The sequence below is a fragment of the Phascolarctos cinereus genome, unplaced genomic scaffold (assembly GCF_003287225.1).
Source record: "Phascolarctos cinereus isolate Bilbo 61053 unplaced genomic scaffold, phaCin_HiC Scaffold_5;HRSCAF=322, whole genome shotgun sequence".
Classification (NCBI taxonomy): Eukaryota; Metazoa; Chordata; class Mammalia; order Diprotodontia; family Phascolarctidae; genus Phascolarctos; species Phascolarctos cinereus.
Window position 1 is genome coordinate 60447584 of NW_027555958.1, and position 25468 is coordinate 60473051.

At 39.8% G+C, this 25468-nt stretch overlaps 1 protein-coding gene and 1 pseudogene across 2 annotated transcripts in view; both read left to right on the forward strand.

The window, feature by feature from the left end:
* The window catches only part of LOC110217816 (mitochondrial adenyl nucleotide antiporter SLC25A24-like), a 50740-nt gene extending 49278 nt beyond the window's left edge, over positions 1 to 1462 (forward strand). The window contains 1 exon segment of the mRNA XM_078154984.1: positions 383 to 1462. Within this exon segment, the coding sequence (XP_078011110.1) occupies positions 383 to 546 (164 nt within the window). The 3' untranslated portion in view covers positions 547 to 1462.
* A 9574-nt stretch (positions 1463 to 11036) lies between these two features.
* LOC110217802 (mitochondrial adenyl nucleotide antiporter SLC25A24-like) overlaps positions 11037 to 25468 on the forward strand; it is a 43821-nt pseudogene continuing 29389 nt past the window's right edge. Inside the window, exons 1-2 of the transcript XR_013487091.1 lie at positions 11037 to 11507; positions 21509 to 21597. The product of XR_013487091.1 is annotated as a mitochondrial adenyl nucleotide antiporter SLC25A24-like (transcript). The remainder of the gene's footprint in view (positions 11508 to 21508; positions 21598 to 25468) is intronic.

The window sequence follows — 25468 nt, forward strand, 5'->3', positions numbered from 1 at the left end:
TTACTATGATCAATGGGCCTGTTCCAAAATGTCTTACAGAGGTTTTCTACAGTAGTACAAAGATCCAAGCCAAACTCCCTGGCATCACAAAGAAAAAAGGCAGAATAACAGTTGACAAACCAGAAATCCAAGTGTCACTAAAACACCCATCTAATAGTTATAACTGTTGTTCTTCACACATGCTTGTGAGGGGAGATGCTCATTGTCAGCTTGTACTTACAGTCCAAGCTTTTAAAAAAAACTTGGTATTGTATTAAACAATAGTGCAACTATATTATATGTACTATGTTAACATAACATTAAAACACGCAAAAACAGACTTGGAAATTAGTATTAAAGTAGTCTGATTTTTTTTTCATTTTTTTATCTTCCATAAAAGGAGCTCTGCAGCGGAACATCTATTATTTCTTTCAAGAAATAATTGTCAAAGAAGGGCTAACAGGCTTATTCAGGGGCATCGCTCCCAACTTTGTGAAGTTGTTTCCAGCAGTTGGCATCAGCCGTTTGGTGTTTGAAAAAGTACAAAAAAATTTGGGAATATCCTAGAAATGAAATGTGTAAACTATTGGCACTGAGCAGAAGGGCTTAAAAACACAACAATTCCTGGACTGATTTTTTTCTTTTAAACTGTAACAGATCCATGTGAAGAGATGTGGTATCCAAGAGGAAGGAAGGTATCAAATACCACCCAGAACATCTTACTTTAATTTTGTATATGCTGGAATTTAAATATTAAATCATAATTTTGATGTTATTTATAAATGAAATCCTTAATATGTTTAGAATTCTATTTGCCTTCCCTACTGAGATCCCTTGAGTCCTAACCTGAAGCTTGCATAATTGAACTGAAACACATTTTAGGATGAGATTTATAGTGGGAAGTAAATTATAAAAGTTTTGGTGTGCCTTAACAGCTGATGTTAAATGTTTTATACCTTAACTCCTAAAAGGCTTTATGTTGAAATACTACGTACATAAGTCTTTAAAAACCTCAGTGCTTCAATGGATCTCTACATTTGGGTGTTCTTGTCAATGGTGCAGATGACAAGCCTAGAACAGTTTTCTATCCTGTGTCTTCTGTCACTTGAACTTTTCCATTGGTGGTCCTCCCATGGTGTCAGGGCCCTTCCTCTAGACCTCACCACTTTTTTGTGGGTTACCAGTGTGGGCTGTCCATTGCTATCCCTCTCCCTTGCTACCTGAATGACCTGCTTCCTTTGCTAATTATGCATCTCTGTGATGCTTCTGCACAGACCTCCATTGCTGGTGTACTACAGGCTACTCACACTCGTTGCGCTGTACTTTACGGCCATTTGAAATTTTTGTTCTTTAGAGGTGTAGGTGTTCCATGACTCACAGCCAAACATCACCACCAGAAGAATGTTAATATCAGCCTTTTAGTAGAATTGAGAATCATGAAAAGTTAATTAGTGGAAAACGTTAATGAATTAAATTAATTAAAACATGGAAAAATCATTCTATGTGTATAATGTATACATATGTATCGAACACAGATATTTGTATAATGGTACATGTCCTATAGCTCAAGATTCTACCTAATTTCCTACATTTGGTTCAATCAATACTTATCAATAGGTATAGGTACAGAAAAACAAAATACTATGTAAGTGGCTATCAAGCTCACTTTTTATTTCTACCCAAACAACCAGATTATTGACATACATCAAGTTTTGTGCAGCCTTTTGTACACCTGTGAGATTGCATCTGTAAATTCAATGGAACATCTGTTGTCTGCCACCCTTGTTACACAACCTGCCCAGGATCTGTAAGCATTAACTGTCTTCATATGTCTGCTTTTCCTGACCTCCTACAGAGCTCTTGACATATCCTCTAAGTGCCTGCAGAGAATTCTGTAAATTGTCATTACCTTGGCTTGTTGGGGAAACTCAAGCTGCTATTCTTTGTCTGCAAGTAGATCTTTATACTCTTAGCCCAATAAATTAGAAAAATTTCTTAACGTGACCTTTTGGCTGGCAGAGGGTCTGAGATTTTTAAAGTTGTTTTTCCCCCCCCCCAGCATTTCGATTATTTGGGAAGAAAATTCAAAATACCATGAAATATCTTTATTTTCAGCAAAAGAAAAAAAAATTTCCAGGAAAACAGTGGCCTTGCTAAGAATGGACTTAATTTTGAGCATTCAAATCCCATGTGCTATCAGAACATAAAATGAGATTCTATCTTTGATATTTTGAGGTATTCTTGAACTTCCTCGGTGTTAGGCATTATTTCACTAGCATACTTAGCAATACCACATTGCCTTTTCAATCTTTTTGATTCTGGTCGACATTTTCCTACAAATCTTCCATGGGGAAACTACTTAATGCATTGTAGATACTTCTTATTAGATTAAATTGGCTGTGGTTAATTAGTTAAAATACATAAACTATAGGCAAGAATAGTAATGACCATGGCTAATGCAATAAAATTTGTCTTTTCAAATTCCAAGCATTATCCCTCATTTATAAAATCTTTTCAAAAAGATATCCACTCTGGAATAACTACCTGTTAGGCCTAGTTGTGCCCTTTTGGGCCAAACAGAACACGCTTAATATATTCATGTAGCCTTTCAACCATATCTTTTCTTCTCCCAGCTTTTGTTGTTCTGTTGTTTTTCAGGCCTGTATCACCCCATTTGAGGTTTTCTTGGCAAAGATACTGGTGTGGTTCCAGCTCATTTTTATAGATGAGGAAAGTGAGGCAAACTGGGTTAAGTGATTTGCCTGGGGTCACACAGCTAGTAAGTAGCCCAGGACAGATTTGAACTTAGGAAGTTCCTGACTCCAGGTGAAGCATTCTATCCACTGTACCACCTAGCTGCCCCTTCTCCAAGCTAAGTGTTGTCATTTCCTTCTACTAATACTAATATGGCATGAATTCAAGCCCCTCACCATCCTAGTTGTGCTCCTCCAGACACTATTTAACATATCCATATTCTTTCTAAAGTACTATTCCCAGAATGAAACAGAGTACTCCCAATGTGCTCTGAACAGTTTAGAGCGCATCGGGCCTATGACCTTGTTAGTTCTGGACCCTGAACCTCTCTTAGTGGAGCCTGAGATTACATCAATTTTTGTGGTTGTCATTTCACACTTATCTTATAGTACAATAAAAAACGATCTTGCCACACCTTCCTCATTTGTGTGAAGATGCCTGATTCTGCCATTGTCATGAAGTTGTTTTCTTCAATCCAAGTGTTAGATTTTATACTTATAGCTACAAAGTATATCCCAATCAAATCCCATATCCATCCAGCTGCCAATTCTTGTTGATTTTATGTCTACAATTCTTTTCTCTCACATTCTTCTCTTCACTCACACCAAAGCAACCTAATTCAGGCCTTTGTGTGATTTCACCAGGAGTACTGCAGCAGCCTTCTAATTGGTCTTCCTTCATCCAGCCTTTTCTCCAATTAATCTTCTGTGTAGCTGTCAAATTTATTTTTAAAAATTATTTATTTTGTTACATTTTAAGTTGCAAACTATCTTTCTACCTCCCTCCCCCACCCCATCCTAGAGAAGGCCACCATTTGACACAGATATATCTATGTCTATATCTATATCTACGTCTACATCTACACCTATGTCTACATCTACATCTATATCTAAATCTGTATGTCTATGTAAAATCATACTATGCATAGTTCTGTTTATCAGTTCTTTCTCTGGAGGCATATAGCATCTTCCTTCATAGGTCATTTGTAGTTGATTTGAGTATTCATAATACTCAGAATAACTTAGTCATTCATAGTTATCTTTTGAACAATATTCCTGTTACTATGTACAACCTTCTCTTGGTCCTGCTCATTTCACTCTTCATTATTTCATGAAGATCTTTCTATACTTTTCTAAAACTGACCTGCTCATCATTTCTTATAGCACATTAGTATTACAGTTATTCCCCATTTGATGGACATTCCCTCAATTTCCAGGCTTTTGCTACCACAAAGAGAGCTGCTATAAATATTTTGGAACATAAAAGTTCTTTTCCTTTTTCTCTGATCACCTTGGGAAACAGACCTCCTAGTGGTGTTGCTGGGTCAAAGGGTTATACACAGTTTTATAACTTTTTGGGCATGATTCCTGATTGCTTTCCAAAATGGTTTGGATCAGTTCACAGTTCCACCAACAGTGTATTAGTGTCAAATTGATATTCTTAAAGCACAGGTCTGACGATATCATTTTTCTGCTCATGAAGCACCAGAGACTCCCTATTGCCTCTAGAATAAAAAACACAAACCCCTCTGTTTTGGCATTTGAGGCCCTTCAAAAGCTTTCTCCAACCTACCATCTCTTCAGGCTCGTTACACATTACTTTCCTCACAAACTCTAGATTTTAACCCAACTCACCTACTTGTTGTAAATTGTCTACGGCACTTCTTTGTCCCTTTGCAAAGTCTGTCCCTTAAGTCTGGAATGTTCTCCTTCAGCCCCCTCCCCTTAATTCCTTTCAAGACTCTCAAAGCCAGCCTTTAACCAAAGGCCTTTCCTGATTTCCCTTAAGTATCCCCCATGCCCAATGAAATTTCTTTGTATTTCTTTTGTTTTTATCTGCATGTATGTTGTTTGGCTCCCTCCCCCCTCCCAGAAAGCAAGCTTCTTGAGCATAAGGTCTGTCGTTTTTACCTTTGCATTTCAAGTGATCTGGCCCTGTGTTCTAGCCTGTCAAGGTGTTTTGGGTCCTAAATTTGTCATCTGCCATGGTAGCTGTCCTTCTTAGCTCTGGGTCATTTTTGTTTTTGATGAGCACACCATTTGTCACTTCTTTGAAGTCCCTGATACACATGTAAAACTGAAGGGAGCAGAACATTATTTTACCATTTTAGGTAGTAGGGCCCTTTAAGCCATGGAAAGCAGAAATTACCGCTTAATCCTCTCTCCTCCTAAATCTAAACAAGAGTGAAATGTACTGTTGCATAGCTCAGCCTAGCCCCTAGTTCCAATGCAAATGGATAAGAAAGCTTGCAATATAATTGCTTTAGATAATTGTGTTTATACCAGAGACCAGGACACTTGGTCTGGTTTGTGTGATCTCTGACCCGTAATAATGGGGGTGCTCGGGTGCTTGTGCTTGTACTTGTGCCCCAATTTCTCCCTAGTCTCAGAAACACTGTCTCTAACAACCATTCCCCAGCCCAAGGACACTGTGCCTAGCAGTTATTCATGCATGGGCCTCAGCATGACCCTTATCTCTCTCCCTGGTACAGCTACACAGAGCTGGGCTGCTCAGGCCCCAGACCTCAGATCATGTCTCTGGAAGCCTCCCAGTTCCTCAGTAAGTTCCTGTCTTGTGAGAAAGCTTTCCCTTGTTGCAGAGCATTCTTTCATCAAGACAGAGGGAGAGGGTTGTCCTTGGCCAGCCCAAGGACTCTTCCTCTTGCCGGACTCCAAAGATCCATCCCCCTCCCTGTCCTGTATACTCCCTGTACTTTCCCATCCATAGCCCCCAAAGACACCTGCACCTTTGGATTACCTCATCAGTGTTCCTGGCATTTCTTTCCCATGCTCTTTTCCATATAAACCCTAGCTTGACCCCTGATGTGGGCTGCTTGATTTGGATGTGCATACCCCTGGCAGCCACGCGCAATAAATCCACATTTTAAATTACATCTGGGTCTCGCTCATTTCTCGGTACGACAGTACTCCATTAAAGACCTTCCAAACTGATACTGAGGAGTTATTAATAAATATCCTTTGGGTCTTGCCATTCAATCAGTTCTGAATCCAACTGACTTTATTATCATTTTGACCACATCTCTATAATCTTGAGGCAACTAGGTGGCCTCAGGATTGTATGCTGGGCCTGGAGTCAGGATAACCCGAGTTTGATTCTTGCCTCAGACACTTGCTTTGACCTTGGGCAAGTCACCTAACCTATGCCCCACTTTCAGCTCTAAAATGGGGACAATCATAGCACCTACCTTTCCAGGGTTGCTATGAAGATCAATTGAGATAATATTCGTAAAGTATTTAGCAGAGTGCTTGGTACACAGTAGGTGCTTAATAAATGCTTATTTCCCTCCATCCTTCCATGAAGCTGTGTTGGCCCTTTTTGATAATAGCTTTCTTTTCTAGATGCTTGCTAATTTCAGTCTTCCTTTTTCGGAAGACCAGGATGAGCCTTCCTCTGGTCCAGTGGCACCTTTTCTATTATCCAAAGACTCAAAGATCACTGGCAGTGGTTCATCAGTCACATGTATTGGTTCTTTTCGGTCTGGTGGTTTGAACTCATTCACAGTATTTAGGTGCCTTCTTCCTATTTCCCTACTCATCTTAGATTTCAATTCTGAATTAGTCAGTCAACACACACTTATTAAGCACTTACTGCATATTAGACACTGTGCAAAGCCCTGCGGATACAAAGAAAGGCAACCCCTTCACCCCCACAAAATGGGCCCTGTCCTAAAAGAGCCCCAATGGACTACTACCTACAATATAAATAGATTATAAATGGCAGGGCATCTCAAAGAGAAGGCACTAGCTGGAGTGGACAGGGAAGAGACTCTTGCAGAAGATGGGATTTGAGCTGAATCTTGAAGGAAGCCCAGGAGTTGTTATCAGTTACCTATTATTACTAATAAACCATTTTTGGTCCACCTTTTTGGTCCAATGATCATTCTTCTTAGCAGAAGAAAGAGAAGCAAACTAAGAGGTGGTTCTACAATTCCTTTGATCTTCCTCTTTTCCCCAGTATAACTTAAAAAAGCTCTTTTTATCTGTCCTAAGAGAGGTAGCACCGTGTAGTGGTAAAGGTACAACTCTGGAGTCCAAATGAGTGGTTCAGAATCTGTCTCTGATACTGTACTGGTTGTGATCATGGGCAATTCTCTTAGTCTCACTGTTCAAGGTGATGGAGTATGGGCCCCAGCTGAGACCTTTGCCCCTTACCCCCCAAAAAGAATTTGGGTCTCATTTGACTATAGCCCCCCAAAAAACTAAGAAACCTAGTCTTTGACATTCTAAAGAAGAAGCTTAGTCTTTGATCCTAGTATATTTTCCACCTTTGATCTTATCTAGACCCCATTCAACCTCTTCCTTCCAGCTCTTTATTACCCTAATAAAGCCTAGCCCAACACTCCCATTCTCCCTAACCTCCTCCCCCAGTCACTCAGCAACTCTTCCCAGCCCCTCCTCCCAACACCCCAAAATTACTTGGCTGTATGTAAGAACCATCCTGGCCCCCTTTTAAATGGTAAGATTTCCTCATGCCTGCTTGTCTTTGTGGGCGTGACTAATGTTCAGATTCCTTAAGAGTCTGGCCTGTATGGGTCATCGGTAATAAAACTTTTGTCTTTGAAAGAAGATGGGTCAAATTCATTTGGGCAGGACCCACGTGTCGTGTCCCAGCACCCCAAGGATCTACACCTCATCTAAGGCATTAGAGACCGTTAGCTGGAGATGCTGACTTTTAAAAATCAGAGGAAATAACATTAAAGCTTTGCCATTGCACCCAAAAGACCATGGGGGTAATCCATCTATCTGACTTGCAGCTGAAACCTCCTACTCAGGTTGCCTCTCCCTCTTAGACTGTGAACCCCTTGAGACTAAGACCTGTCTTACTTTTCTAGGTATGCCTAGAACTCAGCTCAGTGCTTTGTGCTGTTGGGGAACTTCTCAGCCTCAGTTCTTGGAGAGCCCTCAGAGATCTCACCCACCAGCTGGATCTGCTGACAGATCCGGGGGAGTAGGGGTGGGTGGCGGTGGTCTGATAACCTTAACCAAACTGAAAAGAAAAAGGAAATTTATTAGTGTGCTAAGGAAGACTTTGAGGGCCAGTAGCAGCTTCATCTTAGTGTACTGAGAGGTTTTGTTTTTTTTAACTTTTCAGAACCCCTTGGAGAACATAGCCAATCAGAGCAGGATTCTATGGCAATTTAGGATAGATAATACCTTTTATAGGACAAATGGGGATAGAGAAAGGAGGAATCTTTCCAAGAGTTTAAAAGAAGTATTTATAATGCAGCTGGCAAGATTTAACAGGATGCAAAAACAATTCTTGTTCAAAGGAGGTGACCAAATACTTTCCCAACAGTTAAAGAAGATTTAAGAAAGTAGGAGTTGAGGTAACCACTATGAGAAAGTGATGGGCATATCTCTTCTCTAAAGACAAGAAATATTAGTGGACGAGATCATCTGCTTTACCAAGTCCTTGAATAGTTTGTAACATTTGATTTTTCCTTTGACACATAGTGTTTAATAAATGCTTTTTCATTCCTTTCATTCATTGATTGATTTTCACAGTGGAGTTTCTTGGGTTGGATGAAATCATAAGACCATATTTAAAAAAGCATATTCTTTGTAGGAATAGTAAAAGATAATATCAAGAGATCTACTAGTTCACCAAATAAAGTTAAATGATGGAAAGAAAGGCCTGCAGGCAGTTGGATAGATATCATGGAGGTCTTGTGGAAGGACAAAGACAATTTCTCAGGACAAGAAAAACATGGGCTGCAATCTTCACATCAATGGTATTCTATGTCCCTTGAAATCCACCAATGTATCTTGTGGAATTGCCCTTGATAACTGCGGCATTATCTAAAGTGTTGTTTTCACCAAGTTAATTAAAGATGTCAGGGTGGCTTGCCCATTGTTGGGGAGACAAGACAGAGTCACATAACAAGCTTAACAATAGGGTGGTTAATAGACCAAGCAGCAATAGAAATGTAGTCACGTGGGGATGCAGGATTAAATAAATCAATGAGTGGCATAGCTAAGAGTTGCAGAAGAGTAGCAACTAGTCTTACTTGGTCTTGACAGCACACAAAAATACACACTTCCATTACTCTAGGCAACTCTCGAATGCTATAAGTTGCAGAGAAGGGACTGACTTGCATCAATCAGTCCAGGGTGTTTCCTTATCTAGGAGTTTTCTATACCTTTGAGATTACAGATCCAGTCCTTAATCCTTTCATCTAATCAGATGGAACATGATAATTAAATTTGCATTGTAATCTTGCACTTAAGACCTAAAAGAAAGAAAACTCTGACAGACCAGTAAATGCCTTCAACTGGTGCAAAGGGCACAATGGGTCCTTTCTTTGTGCTTAGAACCCTAGTGTCCCAATTCACACCTTTTCCCTGGCAGAGTATTCTTGAAGTCTGCCCAGATAAGCAAAAGAGACTTTTTGCAGATCCACGTCCTGGTGTTCTGTCTTGATAAGGACATTTACCTTGACCTGAAGATAAATGAGATTCTGGTGTAATATTAGAGGAGTTCTTTCTTCCTTCTTGAGTAAGATTAAAAGCCTTATAATTGGCAGGCTGCTACCACCTCAAATTGGGGAGGCAGGAGGACACCACTAAGATGCTGGTGTTGTACCGAGAAATCAGCGAGTGAAACCCAGACGTAATTTAAGATGTGGATTTATTAGTGCGCGGTTGCCAGGGGTATGCACATCCAAATCAAGCAGCCCCCATCAGGGGTCAAGCTAGGGTTTATATAGAAAAAAGCATGGGAAAGAAAGGCGAGGAACACTGATGATCCAAAGATGCAGGTGTCTTTGGGGGCTATGGATGGGAAAGTACAGGGAGTATACAGGACAGGGAGGGGGATGGATCTTTGAAGTCTGGCAAGAGGAAGAGTTCTTGGGCTGGTCAAGGACACCCCTCTCTGTCTTGATAAGAGAATGCTCTGCAACAAGGGAAAGCTTTCTCACAAGACAGGAACTTACTAAGGAATTGGGAGGCTTCCAGAGACATGATCTGAGGGCTGGGGGCCTGAGCAGCCCAGCTCTGTGTAGCTGTACCAGGGAGAGAGATAAGGGTCATGCTGAGGCCCATGCATGAATAACTGGAGGCACAGACAGTGTCCTTGGGCTGGGGAATGGTTGTTAGAGACAGTGTTTCTGAGACTAGGGAGAAATTGGGGCACAAGTACAAGCACAAGCACCCAAGCACCCCATTATTACAGATCAGAGATCACATAAATGAGACCAGGTGTCCCGGTCTCTGGTATAAACATAATTATCTAAAGCAATTATATTGCAAGCTTTCTTATCCATTTGCATTAGAGGTATGGGCTATGCTTGAGCTATGCAAGAGTGCATTTCACTATTGTTTAGATTTAGGAGGAAAGAGGTCTGGGGCAAGATTAAGCACCAACTTTTGTTTTCCATGGCTTAAAGGGCCCTACTACCTAAATGGCAAAATAATGTTCTGTATTACACTGGGATAAAACTTTAATTGGGAAGAAATGAAGTGTGCTGTCAGTTCAATAGTATTTGAGGGTTTAAACTTATCCCTCATCTGTAAAATGGAGGTGGGCATGGGCTAGATGAAGTAGCATTGGCAGCTATAAAGTAGCATTGGTAGCCATAAAATTCTATAATTTTATCTCCAACTTTTTACTGGTCAGTCAACAAGCTTTTAGTATTTATTTACTATGTGCCAGGCTCAATAATGTGCTGAGGATATAAATAAAAGAAAGGCTTCCCTTTTAGGTTGTAAACTCCTTGAGGGTCTTGCTTGTGTTTTGTTTCTCTAGCCCCAACTACAATACCCAGCACTTTTTTGGGGGGGAGGGGAATAGGGGTGCTGTTTAGGACCTATGATTTCATTGATGTAGGGAGTTCCTGGTGTGAAAACTCCTTCCACCAATACATTTCAGCAACCTCACAACTGCTGAATGAATTTTATGTATTTATAAATAAAATATTTAATAAACACATTTTAATAAGTTTTAAATTAAAATTCAATAATACTTTTTTGTTGAAAGCATTTTGGTATTTATTATTTTTTTATTTATTTTTTTACCAATCTCTTCTCTAAAGAACAATATATACTGGGGCAAATACAGTACATGACTGTCCCTGTGGAATGCCGGAGAGGAGTGGGCAGGAGGACATAGTGACATACATTTCTAGGGCTGTGCTTATTTCAGGACAAATGTTTACCTACCCTGCTCACCTCCTCTGCTCATCTCCTCCTAACCTCCGAATGTTTTCTACTCTGAACGAGGGTACTGAGAAGGGACCCTGCTCTGTTTTGCGAATGGGGAAAGGCGAGTGTAAGAAGTAAGTTATGGACCGAATAAAGGTCAGTAAAAGAGCCTCAGGTCATAGTATCTCTCCCCCCTTCCCCCTCCCCCACCTGGCCGAGGGAGCCCGCGGCGGCTCTCCTTCCCTGCGCGCAGCAGTGCCTTTCGAAGATGCTGGTTCCACAGGGAGCACTCTCCCCTTCATCGCCACCACGACGCGCGGACAGAGACCCGAGGTCCGAGCCGCCACCTCCTTCCGTTCTCGGCCAGGACCAGCGGCTGGTGGCCGCACGAGGCTTTCCCCACGTTCTCGGAACCCCCCAGCACCACCTCTGGGCGCGATGCTCCGCTGGGTGCGTGGATTCGTGCTGCTCACCTGCGGCAATAAAGAGGACGGAGAGTCCAACTTCTGCTATGAAAACCTCTTCTCGCAGCTGGACTGCTACAGGACCGGGAAGGTGGACGTTATCCAGCTGCAGGAGGGCCTGCTGAGCCTCAGTACCACGCCCAGCTCGGTAGGCAAGGTGGGGGTGTGGGGAAGGAGGGAGGCAGGGCCAGCAGAGACGTTAGGCTGAGCAAAAAAACCCCCAAAACACACACACACACACACACACACACACACACACACACACACCACACACACACACACACACACACACAACTTGGCTGGAATTCTAGCCCCCAGACATCCTACCTACTGCTACAGGATGCTCCTTTACAGGGATGTAACAGGGATTAGAGCAGGGAGCTCCTCATTCCCTGGCCAGGGACAGTTAGGAAACTTTTTGTTTCTTGTTAAAATTACTTGCCATAATGAACACATATACAGGTTCTCCAACTCTGGCCAGTGGAGAGCCTCCTGGTGTGAGAACGCCTCCTACCAGCTCAGATCACAGCTGATTTTTACTGATTTAGTATAAAAGGCCCAGGGAATTTAGTGGGAGTTGCCCAGCGACAGATACATGTGAATGTCAGAGGCAGGATTTGAGTCCTGGACTTTCTGTCTCTAACCAACGTTCTCCATCCAGTGCATTGAATCACCTCTTCACTCTCTTGTAATGAAAAATAGGTTGGAAAAAAAATGACTGTACCCCAGCTAGAGACTGCTGCTGTGTTATCCAACAGTGTGACTCCTCCAGCCTTATTAATAGGAATTTTAAACAATCAACAAGTTCAACAACAAAGGTTTATTAAGCAAGGCACTGAATTGGGTGATGAGGTGGATATCAAAACTTGGGCCATAACGTGCACATTTATTTATGTAATATTTATATGTCACACTGTTGTGATGTGAGAGGTTGAGAGGTTGTGACCCCTCAAAGACTGAAGTACATGATGGGTCGTCTGCAATGAATTCACTGACTCAAGCATTCTTTAAGTCAAGGCGGCAAAGTTTATTGTTACGCTTTTCAGCAGGCAAGGATTCTTAAGGATTCCTGCAACCTTAGAGAGGTACAGTTAAAGTTTATATAGGATAAAATACAATAAAACATGTGCCAAATATGCTAATTAGGTGATTCGGGGTGGGATTAGGGAGTGGTTAAGGAGTGGTCAGTTCTTAAAGAAACATGCACTTCTTGTACCTATTGCGCAGGTGTTTTACCCAGAGTTCAGTAGGAAAAGCCCGCAACGGGGGCCACACGGAGGGGTGGTTTTAGGCCTGCTATGGCACTAAGTCAACCAGAGTTCAGGGTAACTGAGAGTTGTCCAATCTGCCACCAATCAATGTCTTGTTTGACAAGAGAGATGTAGGGAGTATACATATATCTTAAGTCTAGGATACAGTTAATGAGGAGCCCAGGATGTAGATAATGAGGTAGGGAGTTGGTATGTCTTTATGACCCAGTGCAAAGCCAGTTTAAACTAATAATTCCTGCAGGTGCTGTTTGGAACTGCACCAAGGAGAGAGATAAGGAAGGCTTGCTGGGGACCACTCATGAGTAATTGCTAGGTACAGGGTCCTTGGGCAGGGGAGAAACTTGTCATGGACAGTGTTTCTGAGGCTAGGGAGAAATTGGGGTCCAAGTACAAGCACCCAAACATAAGCACCCAAGCACCACATCAATACTATTTATATGTTTATATAATATATTTATATGTTTCATTTATATGTTTATATGACCTTAAGGTTTGCAAAGATAGTAGAAAATCAGAGTGATAAAGAAGGCCTTTTGGTATCTAGTGGTGCCTAAAAAGTGTTTAAGCATCGAACTAAAAAGCACTTTCTGAGGTATCCTATATTGCCTGTTTGTAAAATAGTGAATAGTTTTGAAGTCAAGAAGACCTGGGTTCGAATTTCACCAAACACAATTAATGTGATCTTGGGTAAGCCAATTAATCTTCTCAATTTCCTCATCTGTAAAATGTGCAAAGTAATAGTGTCCATCTCACAGGATTGTTTTGAGGATCAAATGAGATAAGGTATGGAAAGTGCTTTGTAAACTATAAAGTGCTATATAAATATAAGTTATTGCTATCGCTATCATTATTCTATCAAGGATTTTTTGTTGTTGTTGTTGTTGTTGTTGAGAGAACTACTACTAGCTGAGCCAGCAACATGACGTGATGGTTAGAAAGCTGGCCTAGAAGCCAGAAAGAACTGGGTTCAGGTTCTGCCTCTGACCTTGTCACTCAAATTTTCATGTCCTAGGACACTCTCTAAGACTATAAATTGTTGAGAAGCAACTGACTTGTGGAAATAGGAGTTTCCTCACCCGGAAGTTCCCTAAACCATTGAAATCCTTGGCATGAGGGGGAACCTCAGGATTGTTTTCAGGGGTGTGCTGAAATCAGGTGAGGCTGGCTCAGGAGAGCAGATGGTTGAATTTGCCCTTTGAGCATTTATACCTTGTAAATCAGCAAACACTATAAACCAGAGCCTGATATATTGTTTTATTTTTATTATTGAGACTTATGAAACTTATGAGTAGAATGTTAATAATACAGATTAAACTTAAAAGTTGTCATGCATACTTTTTTTTACCCAGAGAGCTGATTGTTAAATATTTAACAGTATACTTCCTGGTTGCTCTGATTTATATTTCTCTAGTTATTAGTGACTTGGAGCATTCTTTCATTTGATGGTAAATAGTTTGCAATTCTTTTGAGAGTTGTTTGATCATATTCTTTGAGCACTTATCTATTGGACAGGAGATTTAATTCTTAGTTTGGGGAGCAGCAAGTAGGACAAAAGTTGGCTAAAATGGACAGTGCATGAATTAGGGTAGTATGAAATAAGTTTGTAGAGGTAGGTTAGAGGTAAATCATGACGGGCTTTAAAAATCAGGCTGAGAACTTTTTATTTCATACTGGAAGTACTAGGGAGACATTGAATATTTTTGCGCAGGGGAGTAACATGATCAGAACTGTCCTTTGGGAAGATCATTTTGGAAATTAAATCATGTTGGATTAAAGTGAGGAATGTCTAAAAAGTAGAGAGATCATTTAGGAGATTGTTATTGTCAAGCAGGTATGGTAAGGGCTAGAGAGGGCCAGGGAGACAGAGACAGAGAGACAGACAGAGACAGAAATACAGATAGAAACAGAGTCCCTGCTGGTAGGATATTTTCATTCTTTTTCATATCTTTTTCAAATAATTGCTCTACAATTTAGAAAGCATGGTGTTCTTTATAGCCCAAAGAGGGGAGTTGCTAGGGCAGGTAGGTCACTCAGTGAGTAGAGTGTGGACTTGGAATCAGCACGATCCAAGTTCAAATCCAGCTTCAGACACTTACTAGCTGTGTGTCCCTGGGAAAATCATGTAATTCCTGTTTGTTTCTTTAGCTGTTAAAAATAAACAGCACCTAGTCCTCAGGGTTGTTGTGAGGATCAAATGAGATAGTATTTGTGAAGAGCATAGTACCCTGCTTGGCACATAGTAAGTGCTATATAAATATTAATTGTATTATTATTTCTCAGTGACAGGAAAAATTCTGTCTCCTGTAAATTTCGTGTAAGTCTTTCTCTGAAGTTGATTTTAATATTAAATCAAAAGGTCTTCGGGTCTGCAGTGGGCAAGTCAGAGAACTTAGCCTTTGACTCTAACCACATTTGAAAATATAATCACACAGTTTTATGTAAAGTGCTGCTTTATTATTTCAGTAAGATATCAGTCACAAAATTTGGAATCAATTGCAATAAAGCAAAGGTTGCAATAGACTATAAGCTCCTTGAAGGTGGGGACTTTTTTATTTTTTCCCTTATATCTCTAGCACCTGGCACAGTGCCTTGGCACATAGTAGGCACTTTAAACACATTTGTCATATTATTGAAGTTGTATAACTTGGTTGGCATATCCATGTCCTGAAAAATAGATTACTGGTAGTCACTGATTTACTTGGACAAATACTTCCAATAATATAAATTGGCTTGGCTTTCTCTAAATTTATGTGATTTTTTTTTTCTTTCTCAGAGGGTACTTTGAAATCTGGAGATTCTGAAAAAGATGTGAAGCCAGTTTTTGATGAATTTTAAAAGTATATTAAAAACCATGGGAAAAAATTAAATCTGACATTTAAAAGTCTAGACAAAAATGATAGTGGTATGTCTTTTTTTTTTCATTCACAAGTGAACCTATAAAATGAATGTTACTTTGATTTAAGGGTGTGTTTCAGTAGATGTCTTTTAGTGATAGGGAAAGGGTCTTGCTCTGTGATTTCTTTGGTATAGGGAACTTCCAAATGAGAAAACTCCCTTTACCACTACAAGTAGCCACCCTCTCTGAAATGTGTAGCTGTTGCTCTGAAATGGGTAGAGCTGTCCAGAGCACTAAGACATCAAATGACTCACCCAGCTAGCATGTGTCAGAAGGAGGACTGGAGGCTTGGTCTCCCAGGCTCTGAAGCCAGCTTTCTCTCTACTACATCATACTGGCCTTACAAATGTCTTTTACAAAAAGCTATGCCCCCAAATATTTTAAAGAACCTAACTCCATTTGTTTCTTTCATTATTTTACTATATTAATTTCATTTTTAAGAAGAGAGAAAAATTCTCATAGGGGCTGGTTTCAGACCCTTTCACCTTCTAAGTTGCCCACCCCTGGATGCACTCCAGTTAATAAAGTCCTTAAAATGACTCATCTTGAACAAAACACAGAACCCAATTCGAGGTGACCAGGGGAAAGTACTGTGTATCCTCTTACTTTTCTCTTCTGTACATTCTACTTCATTTATTCAGCCTTGGATTGCATTCACTTTTTTTGACAGCCTCATCATACTGTTGACTTCTATCGAGCTTTCAGTTCTCTAAAACTTGCAATTAATTTCCATGGAAACTATTGTAGAGTCATGAATCACAATCCTATACTTGTACAGTTGACTTTTTTTTTAAACCCAAGTATAGGATTTCCCATTTGTTCTTCTTTGACTTAATTTTATTGGAATTTATGGTTTAAGACAAGAAATGAAAGTGGGGGGCAGCCAAGTGGAACAGTGGATAGAGCACTGGCCCTGGAGTTCAAATCTGGCCTCAGACACATAACACTCACCAGCTGTGTGACCCTGGACAAGCCACTTAACCCCATTGCTTAGCCAAAAAAAAAAAAAAAGAAAAGAAATGAAAGAGGCCAAAAGCTTATAAATTATTCAGAAGTCTCAAGCCTGCCTATCATTTCTTTAAGAAGAGACTCGGAAACATGACACATGATGGGCAACTAATAACATCATAAAAATGAGATGGACTCCGTCTTAAGAGACAAGAAATTTGATGCCATGGGAATCATCTCAGACCCTTGTGCTCTGTACCAGCAGAGGGCTGACTAGATAGCACAAGTAGGTCAAAGGTAACATGGAAACAAGTGTTCAGGAAACTTGGCATCAGGTCCAACTAAGCCAGATCATACAACGAACATTTACAGATGAAAGTGGAAGAAGACCAATAAATCGTTGTGATTTAGTGGTTCAGATCATCAGTATCCAGTGAGGCATAAAGCAGGGAGAAATATGTTCACCAAAGCTCTTTTCTAGTGTCATGGAAGATGTTTTGTGAAAAAATCCAAGTGGACAAATGGTTTTCTCTACATGGAGATGCTCCATAGAGTCCTGTTTGTGTATGATGTTGGACTGATTACACTGATCTCTGTCAGCATCGGGGCTGCTCCAAATAGATTGACTAAGGAATCCATACAGGAAGGAAGCTTACAAAAGATGAGAAACTCTCAAGCACGAAATTTTGAAGGCACAAAGAGAATTCCGATAAGGAGAAGAAATGGGAATTGCCAAAAGAGACTAATAGAGATGCAGAGGGAATTCACCAGCCAATTTAGATTTTTTAGAGGATCTGTATAGCCAGTGAAGGCATGGTCAGAAAATTGAGAATGAATATAAGAACATGTCATAGTCATGAAAAAATGGGGTTGGTAGTGCTAAAATGCACTGAGGCTGGTGAGGTTAGCTGATGTCAACCAAAAGGGTGGTGGGCTTTTTTTTTTTTAATAGTTATGTGGGGTGGAGGAGAAGAGGATGGAAGAAGTATTAGGGACACTGCATGGGTCTATGGGTCAATGATAAGTGACCACAGAGAGAAGGTAGAACTCATAGAACTGATGAAGTCTTACTTTGTTTCTGTTTTCTTTGCCAAGGAGAATAAATTTTGCGCTGGAAATGATGGAACAAAAATGGCTAACAGGAAGTTTATGCACAATATATGTAAGGAGAGATACTAAGAAAGCACTTAGCTGGTCTTGATAAATTCAAGCCATCTGGAACAGATGTACTCTATCCTTAGGTACTGAAAAAAATGACAGATGTGATTGCTGAGCAGACAGTGATAGCAGTCAATAGACAAGCATGTATTAAGTGCCCACTTTGTACTAGAAATGTATTGGAAACAAAATCTCCCTTTTCCTCTCTGCTTCTTGGCTTTATTCAAGTTCCAGCTAAGATTCCCTCCCACCCCAATAAAGATAAAAATAAATTTTAAAAGAAGGCTTTGTGATCCCCTCAATACTAGTGCCTTCTCTCGGAGATTTTGTACATACTTGCTGGCATGTTGTTTTCCTTGTGAGATTAGGCTGAATTCCTTGAGAGTAAGGATTGTCTTTTACCTTTGTTTTTTATCCCAGTGCTTAGCATAGTGCCTGGTATATAGGAGACACTTAATAAATGCTTGTTGACTAACTTGTTGATTGTGGAAAACAGGGAAAACACTGAAGATTTGGCAAACATTCAGATTTTCAGAAAAGGGAAATGGGAGTCTGAAAACAACTGGCCACTGTGCTTGACTTCATTTTCTGGGAGTTTTTTGAATGGATCATTAAAGAGGTGATATGTTATATTCGGGCAGCTGGGGGGAGTAGTGGAGAGAGTGCTAGGCCTGGAGCAAAGAAAACTCATCTTTGTAAGTTCAAATCCTTTCTAGATCCTCATCTGTAGAATGAACTAGAGAAGGAAATGACAAACCACTCCAGCATCTTTGCCAAGAAAACCTCAAATGGGGTCATAAAGAGTCAGGCATGACTGAAAAATGATTAAACAGCAACGTTTTAAATGTGTATATATATACATATATATATATATATATATATATATGTATATATATATATGTATATATATATATGTATATATATATATATATATATATTTTTTTTTTAATTTTTTTTGGCTAGGCAGTGGGGTTAAGTGACTTGCCCAGGGTCACACAGCTAGAAAGTGTTATGTGTCTAAGGCCGAATTTGAACTCAGGTCCTCCTGAGTCCAGGGCCAGTCCTCTGTCCACTGCGCCACCTAGCTGCCCCAACAACAACGTTATATTAAGAATTCCTTTCAGGTATAGGTTGGACAAGATGGCTACTGAGGCGCCTTCTCACTCTAAAATTCGGTAACTCTGTGATTTTGTGGCTAAAACAAATATGCACAGAAGAGATCTGTACTAGGGATGGTATGATTCTATAGGTGCTAAGGGATCTACTCTTGAGTTCTATGTAAGAGGAGAAGGTGCTAAATTCTTGGGGGAAAAAATCAGGCTTCATTACTACCATAATAAGGTGACTAAGAAAATGTCAATAACTAACAAGACTTCTTTCCCAACCTCTACAGAAAATGAGAATAATTTATACACATATCAAGGGTTTCCTCAGTGAAGATATGGAAAAAAGTAGGCTTTTCTAAATGATGTCTTAGAGCAGACCACATGTTTTAAAAAAAATTTTTTTAAGGCAATTGGGGTTAAATGACTTGCCCAGGGTCACCCAGCTAGTAAGTGTCAAGTGTCTGGTCTGAGGCCGGATTTGAACTCAGATCCTCCTGACTTCCTGAAGAGCCAACTCTACAGGCTATCCATCCAACTGTATATCATAGTCTGGATACTAGGCATTTTTCACTCATTTGGTTTTTCTTATGTGGATATTTAGTCCAAATTCTTCTAAATAAGTATGGATCTCTGCCGGGAGCGCCTGTGTCCCCAGCTGTGGTCTGATGCCTTCAGAGTGTGAAGAGAGAAAGAATCACGGGCCAGGTGAGAGCAGTGAAGAACAAACTCTGTTTATTGATCTGAGGGCTCAGGCTTATATAGTACTGGATCAACCAATAGTAACATTATTATTCATGAAAAGTACAAATCTAATTAGGTGATTTCCTTACTTCCTTGTACCTTGTCTGTTACATTCTTTCCTGCGTCCTGTGCTGTACCCCATCCGTTTTCTCCCTTCCTTCATCCTGTTCTCAAGAGACGCAACAGGGGGGTGGTGAGCCGACATCCTGAGTTTCACAGCTGTCAGGCTTAGTACAAGCTACAGGTAAGATCCGGGCTGGCCAAAGCCCTCCAACTCCCCAAAGCCGGCCCTCTACAGATCTCAATCATTTAAAAGTCTCCACAATATTTCTGAGCTTGATGCAGTCTGCAAACAGGAGCGTATAGAAGACTTCACCAGCTATGGGGAATCCTTCCTTCTATTTGGATTCTCTACCGGACATTCTCCATGAGAGTAGTAAACACAGTTGGCAAGTATATATTTCCCTGTTTATGCTTCTTTATATTCATAATCATAGAGTTGTCAAATAGTTATTTCTATTGTTGTATCTTTCAAAGAATGTTGTGTGATGGTGACACCAACACAGAAAATGACTATTTGCAGGAGAACCTCTGAAGTGAATCTGTTCTATATCAAATTTTTCTTTTTAGTCAACAAACAATAAATAGCAACTATTGGATCTTGTGTTTTCTATGCCTTTCAGTTGACACTGTGACTAAAGATGTGGTCTCCTCAGGGGCGGCTAGGTGGTGCAGTGGGTAGAGCACCAGCCCTGGAGTCAGGAGGATCTGAGTTCATATCTGGCCTCAGATACTTACTGGCTGTGTGATCCTGGGCAAATCACTTAACTCCAACTGCCTCAAAAAAAAAAAAAAGAAATGTATGGCTGGAAAAGTTTGGCTGGTTGTATAGTAATAGCAAGGCATGACCTTGACAGCTAGCAATGTCCACTTAAGTACACACATAATGTGAAAGGGACGAGATGAAGGCCCTTAGTTCATTTGTTGGGCTCTTCCATGGTGGATTTATAGAAGGACATGTACAAGAACTATTCAAGCTGAGAAAGTATGAATGGTTTGTGATCTGTGCTGTTGATTATCTGCACAGTGATATCAAAGATTCGTTGAAGTATAACTGCTATTGTAATGATAGACTTTTGAGCTAGAATCATTGCAACCTTGGCAGCCAGGTGGTACAGTGGATGGAGCACTGGGCTTGGAACCAGAAAGATTTATCTTCATGAGTTCAAATCTAGCCTCAGACACTTACTAGCTGTGTGACTCTGGGCAAGGCACTCAATACTGCCTCAGTTCCTTATCTATAAAATGAGTGGAGAAAGAAATAGCAAACTACTCCAATATCTTTGCCAAGAAAACCCCAAATAATATCATGAAGAGTTGGACATGACTGAAAAACGATTTAACAACAACTTTGCTACCTTTAGAACATTATGCTGTATTTCCTGTGCTGAGGCTCTTATGTCTCTTTTCCATCTGTCCTGATCTATTTTCCCTTCAAGGTTAAAATCTACCTCCCCCAGTACTTCTTTGGTACTTTGCATCACCATTGACCTTGACCCTTCTTTGTCAATATCACACATTTAACCGTTTCATTATATTATGCTTTATATTATAAAAGTAACACAAAATTAAAATGATAGGTTTAGTGGTAGTTAAGATTATTTCAGAAGGTACTCTTGTATCCCTTATTGCACCTAGCCATGACCTAGCTAGGCACACAGTAGGTGCCCTAATCCTAGTTGAATTGAATTAAGTTGATGTAAAATATAGATGTGCTTAAAAATAAGAAACATGTAGGTTTATTGTTGTTTTTCAAGTGCCCTTATGATAATGTTGAGAGAACTTTTCATGCCTTTAGATGGGATATTCAATTATTTTCTTTTTCTTTGTAAGTAGATTCAGTGATAAAGTGTCTATCATGGCAATACAGTTTTGCAGAATATAATAACATCGCCCCTAAAATTTCCCCTTGTCATTGTATTTTCAAAGGCTTTCAATTGGTGCATTTTTCTTTTCATTCTTTTTTAAGGGAAAAATTGAACCTTTAGATATAGTCCAGGCTTTCAAGACCCTGGGTGCAAATGTCTCTAAACTACAGGCAACATATATTCTTCAAAGGTTAGCTCATTCTTCATTGGGAACATTAAGCTTTCATTTTAATATTCTGTATCAGAAAAACTTGGCTACAAATTTATCTTTTTTTCTTAGTCTATGAATCCTACAAAGGTACCATTTTGACTTGTGCAAGTAGTGTATTAGTTAATTTTGAATATAGCACAGATTAGCTCTTATTAGCTAAAATTATTCTGTCTCTTTAAAAAAAAAGACAGCTTGGAAATTCATTTACGATCTTCAGCCTGAGAAACTGGTTTGTGTCCCGCTGAAACTAAGTAATAATGCCACTCACCTTAATCTATAAGGCCAGAGAAGAGAGTTACTCAGTGGAGAACCTCAGATGAAGGTGATTCATTCCAGTTTATTAATCTAGATTTTTTCAGAGACTTCTTCCAAAAGAATCTCAAATTGAAAGATCTGTTTTCAGTTATCGTTTCCATTCCTCTGTCCTCCTTCTCCAACCCTTATTCTTCAATCAACCACAGAAGAACGATAGGTTTGGGAAGGGCTAAAGCTCAAATAGGGTGATGGATTGAAGGTGAATTTTTGCTGTTGTTGGCTCTGCTTGAGTCAAAAGGGTCATGTCACCTGAAAAAGGTTAGGGGTCTCTAGTGACTATTAGCTTAGACCATTATTAATTATACTGTGTTATTAGGCCATTAGACCGATAATTAGACCGTTAGATCAATGCAGAAGGTGTGATTTTGTCTCAGACTCTCAGGGGAGATGAGGAGTGCTCTACAGAGTAGGAATTCTTATCCTTTTTTTTTTGTGTCACGAACTCTTGGCAGTCTGGTGAGGGTTGTGGATTGATTTCGCAGAATGATGTTCTTACATACATAAACTAAAATATATAGGATCACAAAGGAAACAAATTATATTGAAATAAAATAATCAAAACTGTTTCAAAAACAAGTTCATGAACATCAAGTTAAGAATCTCTGTTAGACAGTAGCAAGAAGGAAGATGATTTGACTAGACTGTAAGGAGTGGGAAAGCTATGGAGCAGATTTACATCTTGGACATCTATTGTCTCTCTCATCTCTTTTTCCTCTATTCTATGTTGGGCACAGAAGGGCCCATGTGCAGCTCATCTCCTCTCTTTGGCTTTGAACCAGAGGCCAAAGCTTTCTTTTTTGGGAGGAGGGTCTTTTTTTCTAGATAACCAGAGCAGGAGAGATAATCTAATTGCATCCCATGTGCAACATTCTTGTCTGTGTTCTTGAGGAAAGAAGGAAATTGGTATTATACTATAAAAATCAAAATGTCTCCAATCTCTTTCACTATCTTAAGTTTTTGATTATTGTTAAAAATTCCATTTTCTATTTTAGAGAAGTTTTTAAAAGTGGATTTGCATGTTTGTATTGAGCTGGAAAATTTCCCCAAAGTCCTTGTGTTTATTATCCCCATGCTATTTTTCTATCGTGCTTTCTCTCTTCCTCTCTGAAAGTCCTAACTGTTTTATTAAGTTTCTATCAACCCTGCACTCTACTGAACACTTGCTGAAAGACCTTCAGAGCTGCTGGCTGAAAAGGGAAGTCAGTTTTGCATCCTCAATCCCTTTTCAGAAGAGGAGAACATAGAATATTAAAATACTAAAATATTGCTCAGTGTCATTCTTCCTTAAAGCTCTGATGGTAACAAACATTAGAAAGGGTCAAGTTCAGAGAAGAATTAACCTTGTGAATTTTCTCCAGTTATAGATAGTATAAGGCACAAGGCATCCTCATTACTTTTCTTATTGCTTCCTTTTTCCACTAACCACCCTTTCTTCTGTTACCTTGTGTGTATGTTTATGTTTGTGGGCTCCTGTGTATTTTCATTTGTGCTTATTATCCTCTTCAGTCATATTGTAACATCCTTGAGGGTACATGCCATCCTGATTGGATTCTTTCTTTCTTTCTTTCTTTCTTTCTTTCTTTCTTTCTTTCTTTCTTTCTTTCTTTCTTTCTTTCTTTCTTTCTTTCTTTCTTTCTTTCTTTCTTTCTTTCTTTCTTTCTTTCTTTCTTTCTTTCTTTCTTTCTTTCTTTCTTTCTTTCTTTCTTTCTTTCTTATTGGGGTTAAGTGACTTGCCCAGGGTCACACAGCTAGTAAATGTCAAGTGATTGGTCTGAGGCTGGATTTGAACTCAGGGCTGGTGCTCTATCTACTGTGCCACCTAGCTGCCCCCATCCTCATCGAATCCTAATAAAGCTGCCCCCAGCCCCAATATTCTGATTTCCTTATGGGCCTCTCTGTGTAGCAGGTATGTCCTGATTTGACCACACAGTCTGGTTTTAACTACATTACAGACCCCATATCCCAAATATGCCTCACTAGAACAGCAGGTATGTCTATGTGATGGAATCCTAGCCACTGCCTCTAGCTAGCCACTGCCCTCAGACCTAAATTTCATATTTCTCACAGAAACAGCAGGTGTGTCCTTGTACTCAGCCACAACCACACCCATGTAATCTTAGACAGGAACACAATAGCCAGCCAATCAGAAAGCAGCACCACCAGGGTGCCTGAGTAGGATATGGACCCCAGAACAATAGAAAGGACTTTTCCTAAGTATGCATCTGCACAGTAATAGCAAAAGCTCTCATTTAGGTGAACTTATGATGTAGAGAGGCTTATTATTCATTATCACACATACATGTCCCCCCAAATGGGTTTTTCTATATGCATTATGGGAAACTGCATGCGTAGTTCCACCGAGACTAGGACCCCTCCCCTATTACCTAATCCCTTGAAAAACCCCTCCTGTCTTTTTAATACTCATAATTTCTGTTATGTAATTACATCTTTTGCTCTATAAAAATCTGTCTTGCTTTCACTAAACTGCTGGTTCCTCTTGGCACTCAGCCCACTGGAGAGCGTAATTCTCAATAAATGCCTTTGCTTGGATTGGAGATGGTCTGAGTCTGTGAATTCTTTTGAGATGACTCCCATAACATATCATGAAACTGCAACAATCCCTCACTTCTTTTGTAATATCTTCTTGAACATAATGTGATCACATTTCAAAAAAATTTCTCTGTAGCTCTTTGAATTTCATACTGAAAGATGGTATGTACATCCACGGTGGTAATGGTATTTGAACTGGTACAGCATTTTATTTTAGGAAAAGCTAGACAGATGCTAGGGTAAACCAGCAATTCCTATAAAAATAGCTATAGACAGAGAATAACTTTCAGATAGAGACCTGGTTGATTCCTACGTAAGAGGCTGTTTTTTAATTTGTATAGCAAGTGGTCTTTTAGAAGTCTTTGTTTGCAGAATTAGAAGGTGGTACAAATTGGTGGTTGTGTTGGCATTGTATCATACCACACCATACTCTGACAATTTATTACTAATGGCAGACTATTACTACCATTTCAAAATGCTGCAGGGGCCTTCTGTTTACTGGTGAATTCTGTGGCAGTGACTTTACTGGCATGATAGGATCTTTTCCTCCTTCAGTATGCCCAGTTTTGGAAGGTCATAGATCCAGAATTATAAGGGACTTCAGAGGCTTAGTTCAACTATCTCACTTTACAGATGTGGAAACTGAGGCCCAGGGTGGCTAACTGATTTATTCAAGGTCACACAGGTAGTAAGTGATAGAATCTTGATTATGAATCCAGGATTTTCAGTTTTTACACTTTCTCCTCTGATGTTAGTACAGAAAGCATTATACTTAAATGCCTCTGTAATAACACAGAACCACTATTAGGATCACAGGGCTGAGGTACTTGAGCTCTTCCTCTAAAGAAGAGATTTTTAAGCTAGGGTCTGAGAAGTTGGATTTTTAAAAATATTCTTATATCTAAATTCAATATAATTATAATGCCATGTATTTTATGGGTTTAAAACATTCTCAGAGGGGGTTCATAAGTTTTACCAGATTGCC